The 9552-nt window shown below is 36.6% G+C and overlaps 1 protein-coding gene across 1 annotated transcript; it reads left to right on the top strand.

Moving 5' to 3' along the window:
• The first annotated feature begins 3203 nt into the window (after nucleotides 1–3203).
• LOC137252020 (zinc finger protein 184) lies at nucleotides 3204–5813 on the top strand. The gene is made up of 7 exons (XM_067787157.1): nucleotides 3204–3625; nucleotides 3682–3908; nucleotides 4284–4582; nucleotides 4646–4753; nucleotides 4959–5154; nucleotides 5225–5289; nucleotides 5360–5813. The coding sequence occupies exons 1-7, from the start codon at nucleotides 3270–3272 to the stop codon at nucleotides 5489–5491; spliced, it is 1383 nt and encodes a 460-aa protein (XP_067643258.1). The 5' UTR covers nucleotides 3204–3269; the 3' UTR covers nucleotides 5492–5813.
• The last annotated feature ends 3739 nt before the right edge of the window (nucleotides 5814–9552 follow it).

Genomic DNA, 9552 nt, shown 5'->3' with positions numbered 1-9552 from the left:
CTTTTGGAAACTCTGTTCGATCGTCATCGTGTCGTGATCACGGTCGTTAAAAAACGAGCAATGATCGGCTGTTGGTGGTCTGCAAACGCATTGCAAAGGAGTATTGTTAGAGTACTCCAACATGAAAAAAATGGAACACGTAATCCAACAATTTTTGCAGGGCATAGGTTTTGTTATTCTGTCCGCACTAGGCTGATCTGTCATTTTCATTTCTTGCTTGCCTTGCCCGTGGCGCGCGACCATTTTTGACACTTTTGTTTGTTTATGTTTTCATGCATAGTTTTGTTGAAATTAAACCATTATTTTATAAAAAATATCTTTTTATTACACAAGAAAAAATTATGAAGTGAAAAAGTTTTTTTTTTCAAATATCAACACACTTAAATATTTTACAAAGAGTTCTTGAAATAAAAATATTAAAACAAGTGGAATTATACATAACAAGTGGGTTACCACAGTTTTTTTGGTTATCCAAAAGAAAACAAATGTTTTCTAATTGATCGGTTAATAGTCATTTTGCGCTGTTGTGAATAATGTAATGTAAATTTGTATAATAAATGGTGATTCTTTACCTTAGCTCACAACTGCTAAAACTCGTCCAAAAATGTCGGGAAAGGTGTCAAAAGACGAGCTTTGGAACCAAATTTTAATTATTCTCGGAGATAATTGTTTTTGTTTTTATCGGCCTATTGAATCATTCTCGAACATATTTGCAAACAAAGTCGAAAATTTTCATGTGTTTGTTGTAATTTCGATGATTTTGTCGTACCCACAAGAAAAATTGTGGATTAAATGTTTTGCGCGTATATAGTTTTGGTCTCCAAACCGGTGTTGGACACACACAGTGTAATTTTTTTATAAGCGTGGCCGAAGCCCGCCAATGCAGAAAGGTGTTCTGCGCAAAAATACTAGGGATCCCTCCCCGGGGTTCAGAGCGCTCCGGGGCATTTTTCGGATTTTTGGAAATATCTTTTGACAGAAATAAAATTTTAAATTTCCGCTTTCGGATTCGTGGTCCTGAGATCAAGACACCTCTCCCAATAATTTTTTGTTAGCTGTTGTGAGCTAAAGTAAAGAATTACCACATATGTATATATGCAAGTGCTACAATTCCGACGACTTTTGTCTTCCATTTAAATAAAATCTAAGAAAGTCAATAGAAAAATGTAGAAAAAAAGTTTTAAAGTGATAACATACATTTGGATGTGTACAAAGAGAATAGATATACAAGAGGGGGCACTGTAGACTATTTTTTGGTAAATTATAGGTTATTATTCTAGTCTACGACCCTTTTAAACCTTTTAAACTTGTTTCATATCTAAGTTGCCGTGGTCTTTAACCGATCCCGTCCGTTTTTACTAGAAATATTTTCTGCTATAAGGAAAATATGCGTATGTGTATATTATTTTTTCTTCGAATTATGGCCCCTAATAAAAGAAAATTGCTTAAGCACCAAATACACGACACGAACATTTCCGCGAACATTCCGCAATCTTGTTCGCAGCTTTGGCCATACACCATACGAACTTTTGGCCGAACATTAGTTCTCTTTCAGACAGCGATGAATACGGACAACAATTGTGCTGCAGCAATATTGCTCGCTGTGGCAATTAAGCGTAAAAAAAAAGAGAGAAGATTCAATAAATTCACTCAGAAACTTTTTATTGTCCATTTTACTTTTCCGCGCACGTCTGTTCCGTTCAGAAATTACTACGATTATGAGCTCTTTCGCCAGACACGCACGAACAGTTCGCGCAAATGTTCGCCAAAAATTAAAATATTTTGATTTTTGGCGAACATTTGCGCGAACTGGCAAACACCACCATACACGACAGAAAAGGTCGCAGAAACATGACATAACGGGAATGTTCGCGGAAATGTTCATGTCGTGTAATTGGCGCTTTAGTCATAAAAGGGGCGGTGTCACACCTATTTTCAAAAATTTTAGTGTTTTCCAATTTAATGTTATAAGTCAATTTAGAAAGTAAAATTCTAATACAAAGCTCCTTTTCGCTAAGATATAGCTTATTATTTTCGTCTACGACCCTTTTAAAAAATTTTTATATAAAAGTGGGCGTGGTCTTTACCGATCACGTCCATTTATTCTAGAAATATTTCTTGCAATAGGGAAAATTTGTGTACACAATTTTATTAAGATCCGTTAATTTTTCTTCGAGTTACGGCTCCCGAAACATAGAAAATTGTTAGTCATAAAATGAGTGGTGCCACGCCCATTTCTTAAATTTGTAGTTTTTCCTATTTATTGTCATAAATCCACCTAGGAAATGAAGTACCATTTATATAAAGCTCTTTATGCAAAGATATAGCTTATTTTATTCGTCCACGACCCTTTTATAAATATTTTATATAAAAGTGGGCGTTGTCCCTAACCGATTTCGTAAATTTTTCTTCAAAGCATTCCTCATAGTAAAGGCAACCTCTCTGTCGAATTTTATTACGATAGGTTTAACAATTTTTGATATATGATTAATAATATTTGTAAAATTTATTTTATCACAAGTGGGCGGTGCCGCGCCCATTTAAACATTTTTTTTTTCAAATTTTTATCAAGCGTCTCGATACCAGTCCACTTGTCAAATTTTAACATTATAGGTGTATTATTTATTAATAATCAAGTTTTTCGTGTTTTCCAAAATGTTATATATATAAAAAGTTTCATTTTCAATACCAATCTATTTAAGCTCGTGTACAAAATTTCATGAACATTTCTCAATATTTACTGAATTTATTGTGTTAACGGGCAGACGGATGGACGAACGGTTGGACATGGCTCAGCTGTTGGGATAACACCACGTCTACTGAATTTGCCTTGGATGAAATACTAATCTTGATTTTCTAGAGGAACACCATCCTGTTTCAGCGCCAAGTTCAAACTCTACAGTGCGCCCTCTTGTATATCTATTCTCTTTGGTTTGAGTGGCTTGTATACGAGCCTTTAAACTAAGTCGACCCTTTGAAACATTTCTTTTCTTTAAATTTTATCCACCCATGTAATTTGACATTCGTAAATATTTATTTTATTTTCGTTATGAGCCTTGCATTTAGGGATACGATATCGATAAATTTACTTATCCTCTTTGATCTAAGTTCGATACCATACTACGATAGAAACATTCCATACCAAGAAGTATCGATTAAGAAGTATCGGCATCGAGAGTCAAAGATATCAATATGAAAAAGTATCGAATTCGTGTCCTTACATGCATTAAAAAATATACGGTCGAAAAAATATTCAATACGTTTTTCAAATGGTTGACGAAGATAAGCTTGGCTCCTGTCCACCCTCACCAGGCAACGATACGGAATCTTATCTTATAATTTACGTTTGTAATATGTGTTTCCGTGAATATACATTAATCGAAGATTTGCGCGGTCATTTCATTGAATACCACAAATGCAAACCAAAAGCCCAAAAGAAGCCACCAAATCAGGAATTGGGTCCTCCAAAACCCAGTGCAGACGGGCAAACCAAAGATGATGAAAGAAGTGTGCATGTAGCGCAGAATGAGATGGAACCAATAGTAGAAGAAATACCTAAACCCGAAATGCGCCCCATGCCTTTTAAGAATTTTCGAATTGTGCTGCGTTCAAAAATGGTGCTGCGGTAATTTATAGAATATGCTAAAGTTTTAAGGAAAATTGCATTTATTTATTTTACAGTTGCGCAGTGACAAATGCATGTCCATTTCGATTTGAAAATGAATCCAAACTTTCATTGCACACAAAGTGCCATATCAATGCGCCAACTGGTCAAAAATTCAAATGTTACGAATGCGGTGTCGAACAAACAAAGTGGCGAAGCTGCGCTGCACATCTGTGGAAGGCACATCAAGTGGACGTTGATTTATTGCATTGCCCACAATGTGATTATAAAGCGCATGCATCAGGTTAGTATACAATTTGTAAAGAATTCATATACGATTGTTGTTGGTGTAGCAGCAAAATACTCTCGGAAGGATTATGAGAGTGCTAAAGATGTAGGTTGTACTTTGCTGGACATGAATCACTTAATATGAAAGTCATATGGTCGACTACTATTCGATTCCCTGAGATGAGGTGGATTATGCGATCATACACTGTTGTTCAGACTATTTGATTTCACATGTCCTTATTAAGATTAATTCTCCTGAGATTTTGCCGTTACAACAACAACAATGTCGTTAAACAGCACATATCCCGGCCCTGTATACTTTAAAATAGTTTTTAATATAATTCTAGAGTGAATATATCGGTCACGAAAAACAAATTTTCTCTTTATTTAGTGCTTGTTTGGCGTCACATGCGTGTTCATAAAAAGTGGCGAGGACGTATACTTCGGTCGCTACGTGCGGTTCAGCGCAAACGTCTTCAACAAGATATCCAAGCGAATTCGGAGATTAAACCTTCTATTACGCCAGTGAATAAAAACAAATATTATGCTGAAAAGACTTGTGATATCTGTTCTCGAAAATTTGTTAACGGTAAAACATTGTCGAAACATGTTAAGGCGGTGCATAATAAAATCAAACCATTCATTTGTAATGTTTGCGGCAAAAAAATGTCACGCAAAGCTAGTTTGATAGTAAGTTGCATATGGATTTCACTCTACAGCATTTAATATTAATTTCTGTCTTATCACATCAAGATTCATATGCGTCAGCATACGGGCGAGACCCCTTTACACTGTAAAACATGCAAATTTTCTACTAGAGACCCAAGTGTTTTGAATAAACATCAATCCAGGCATGAAAAGGTAATTTAAGCGGTTAAAATCTGGAAATAGTTACCGTTAAAAAAAAATAAAATTAAGTTATAATTCTGCCGCTAAAGCTAAGATGAGCAGCTAAATTTTATGTTATCCAGCAAAGTAGCTAGGTTAAACTCTAGTCAACTTTAGCTGGATTTTAACTCGCACTGGAAACCGGCCCTAAGACAATTATTTTGTTGTCTAATTTCAGGTCGAAAAACTAAAATGCGCTTATTGTGATTTTAGCTGCATACAAACAAGCGCTTACAAGCGTCACATGCGCTTAAATCATACTGAGGAATATAGAAAGATTGCATGTGATTTATGTAGTTACGTTACAATTAGCGCAGAGCGTTTGGAAGCCCACAAAAGTGATCATCGCAAAGGTTTAATAGTGAATCAAGAAGGTATATTGTAACTGCTTGCAGCTAACCAGTGTACGGTTTTTATTTATTGCATGTTTCACATTTCTTTTAGATTCTATGGATGCAACGCGTTCCGCAGTTTCGAAAAATCAACATAAATTACGTGATAAAAATGAAGTGAGTTTAGATGCAAATCATTTTTTTTTATATATATCTTACAAAGAAATTTTTAAAATTGTTCTTTTAGATGTCTGCCGATTGTTTCTTACCTCTCGAAAGCATAGATTCGTTGCCGCATGAACCTGCCGTAGATACAGGTGGTGTTACTATACCAGCACCTTCTGAGGACACACAATTTCCAACTTATTTAAATAACTAACTATTAAAACAAAAATTTAAAAAAATAATTATGTAAATAAGCCGAGACCACGCACAACATCAGCATCCAGGTTAAACGAAAGAAAGTTTACCGTTCAAAAACCGGTCATCTTCCTTTTAGATTTAGCTGGTGCTTACTTTAATCTTCGATCAAATTATTTAAACGGGTAATGTAGCGATATACAGAAAAAAGAAAATTTTGAAAACGAACTGGTTTTCGAGCAAAATTTCTCGGTCACGTATATAGAGCACTAAGTCATCCTAAGCAGTTTGAAAGAATAATAAATCCAAGCGAAACGACGCCTGAAAAATGTAATAGAAAACTCTTAATATGAAAACTTTGTGCAAAGTAATCAGAGGTAATTGATTAAATGTATGTTGTAGCCAAAAAATACTCACTGAGTGTTATCCTATGTTCCTTTTGAGATGCCAGCACCGCCATCTTGTAATCGATTTAAAATTACCACATTGTACCTTCTATGTCAACCCAACACCACAAGTAGTAAGCTATTTAAGCTTTTTCCACCCTAAGTTCTATGTTATATTAACAACGAAACTTACTGTCTCTCGACGCTCGCATACTTAACTCCTTACTCCATTAAATAATAAAGAAATCAAAAATTTTATTTTCTCTTTATAAACATTTTCCATTTCATTTCGATTTATTTTTGTTTTATTCATTTCTTATGATATGATTTCAACTTTTTAAATATTTATGTATTTTGTCATGTATTGTTTTATACATCATGATTTTTTCTTGTTTTTGTAATTTACTGCACTAATATTGAAAAAAATCTCTTGATTAATTCATTTTCTAAATTAATGCTCAAATTTTTAATGCATGCATTTTTTTTAAATTTTTTTAACTGTTTGTTTTTAAAATTGGTATTTAATAATTTTTGTTTAAATATACTAGTTTAAACTGCTGTATTATTTGAATAAGGGGATTCAACTTGTTTAAGTTTTTTTAGTTGTATTTTAAAACAAAAACACATATTTGTAATCGAATTTTCAATTCAAACGCTAATTTTTGTTAAATTGTATTCTTTATTTTTGTTTTTATTAACGACTCTTAGTTTTTCTTAAAGCAAATTTATATTTTATGATATTACCTAAAATACGCTATAAATTATTTATTTAATTGCTCTATTATTACGTACATTATATGTTATATACAATGAAAATGAGCTAGATTAGAATTAGGGCAGTTATATATATGAAGACTAAATACATATATGTATGTAGGATATACAACTCAACCAATTTTTTCGATGATTTCTTCGCTGTGTTGATTTTTAGTATATTAGTATATAAGTATTTTTGGAGGCGGACTGGCGTTTACCATATATCACTGTGCAATAAAATCTATTTGACCCTGACATCAACCGCAGGGACAGTGTCCCGGGGCTTCAAGAACTATCGGCCCGGTGAGGCGAGCGATTTTAGAAATAATCAATATCTACATACCCCTGTTACTTTCTGCCCAGTGGATATCGGTCTGATATCAGTGCTCTTCTCACTGGCGAAAATCGTGCTATTTTAGGCGAGCCCATCACGATTTCTTGTTGTTGTTGTAGGGATAAGGACACTCCCCCAAGGCCTTGGTGAGTGTTATCGATGTTGACGGTCCCACTCGTGTAGTAGAAATTGTCAACTGGCAGCCGATGTTAACATTAGTAGCCGGCCACCTACCCAAACTCCTTTCTTTGGACCGATCAGCCGAATTCATCACGTCTGAGCGCCGCACATTCATCAACTTCCATAAAAAGAAAGTAGGCCGATTAAAAAGTATACACAGCAAATCTTGATGCTGGCCGACTGATGTTCGTCAAGAGGAACCTGGTTTTCGCAAGATCATTGAATCCGCGTTTACTCGCTTTATTTCCGCTAGAAAAAATTCTGGAAATCCGGGCAAATTTCAAGACCCTACCGAACCCCCAATCAGAGACAAACCAGCGCATGCGCATCAGACAGCTTGTGGATAAACTCTAGCGGGCAAATGGGAAGAATATTTAAAGAACTATAACGTTTTGTTGTTGTTGTAGCGATAAGGGCACTCCCCGAAGGTCTTGGGGAGTGATCGATGTTGATGGTCTTTCGGCGGATGCAGATCCGGTACGTTCCGATACCAAGCCCGACCATATCGGGAACGATTTGTTATGACCACATGCAACCTTCTAGACAATATCGTTCTCCCACCCCCTAGATCCATGAGGAGTTTGGGGTCGCCAGAGCCTCGGTTGTTAATGTAACAGGATTCGCCACGGATAGGTGAGGTGACAATTGGGTTTGGAGAAACTATATATTGCGCTGGCAACCTGAAAGAGTTGTGCTACACAACCCCTTGAATTTATTTGGTATTTTATTCACCTCTTCACCTCGGCAGGCATACCTACCACGGGTATATTCTAACCCCCAAACCCGCTGGGATCTCGGCCGGTGTTGGTAAGGTATGGTCAACCGTAAAGTCCCCCTCAAATCCGGCGAAGGACAATGAGAAAATATTATCGCTTTTGGCGTTAAAGTGCTATCGGATGCGAAGGAATGCGTGGCAATACGTAATGCATTCCGCGATTGATAAATACATTCATCATTACCATTACCGCCAAAGAACTTGCTAGCCCATGGAGTTACTACTGTCTCCTACGACGATGACTGCACGATAATGACAACAGGTCCTGTCCCTTTCATTGATGAGCTATTGCAATATTAAAATCTATCTCTCTAGCCTTTCCACTTTTTTGCCTCGCGAAGCTTGGCATTTTCACGGATCAAGTCTTCAGCGACCATATTCACAACATGAACGGCTCAAGTCCCTGTTGTTGTTATTGTTGTAGCGATTAGGTTACTCCCCGAAGGCTTTGGGGAGTGTTATCGATGTGATGGTCCTTTGTCGGATACAGATCCGATACGCTCCGGTAACACAGCACCATTAAGGTGCTGGCCCGACCATCTCGGGAACGATTTATATGGCCACATTAAACCTTCAGGCCATCCCTCCCTCCCCACCCCCAAGTTCCATGAGGAGCTTGGGGTCGCCAGAGCCTCGTCTGTTAGTGAAACGGGATTCGCCGCTCGAAGGTGAGGTTGACAATTGGGTTGGAGAAGCTATATATTGCGCTACACAACCCCGTGAATCCCGGCTCAAGTCCCTCGCTGGCATTAGTTTTTTTTTTTTTTTTTTTTTTGGCAAATGCAAAAAAAAAACCCTCGTAACTACGTATAATGCAATTGGCCAGCCGCGTGTGTGCTACGCGTCTCCGATATGGTCGCCGAGCTTAAAAGAAACACACTGGAGGAAACTGAACTCAACTGAAAGCAGATTTCCAAGGGAGATGCGCGTAATTCTGATACAACTTAGATCTGGATACTGTAATCGGTTAAACTCTTACTTTTCCAGAATTAACCTCGGCATACGCAAACTATGTCCTGCATATAATGTATTTCGATATGACACTATCTATCATTTCAATCGCAATGTAGAGCCAACGCCTCTAACATTCCTTCTTTGGTTCAACCCTGTTGAAACTATTTGAAACTGATTGCACCTGGGGCGAAGCCACTGATGCATTGTTGTTCCTAATAAGAACCAATATATCAACAATTCTTTTATCCTACAATATTTTCTTATTGAAAATTTCTGAGCCAGGATTATGCTATACATCCGTTACATAGACAGGCCGAAAGATCATCGAAAAAAGTGATTAACTTGACAAGGAATGACTCATACATATACATAAACCTTAGACTTAACGAATATATTAAATGCCTACCTTAAAATAGCGCTTATGTATGTATTTAAGAATTAGGGCAGTTGTGCATACATATGCCAGAAACATGAACGCGTGAATGATGCTAGAAAAAAATTTCAAAAAATATAGCTGATTCGCCCTAAATTTTTACAAAAGTAAACGAACATTCACAGAAATAAATTATACAAATATATGACACCTGGTAGCGACAAATTTCACCGAATGAGATAGTTCCATCTCATAGCTTTCTCTGGAATTTTACTTAGTTCGGCGCATAGTACCCCGAACTACGAATGAGAGGTGCCGTGTG

This window comes from Eurosta solidaginis, chromosome 5 (assembly GCF_040869045.1).
Source record: "Eurosta solidaginis isolate ZX-2024a chromosome 5, ASM4086904v1, whole genome shotgun sequence".
In the NCBI taxonomy this organism is placed as follows: domain Eukaryota; kingdom Metazoa; phylum Arthropoda; class Insecta; order Diptera; family Tephritidae; genus Eurosta; species Eurosta solidaginis.
Note: the sequence above shows the minus strand (reverse complement) of the source record. Positions and strands in the feature narration are given on the sequence as shown.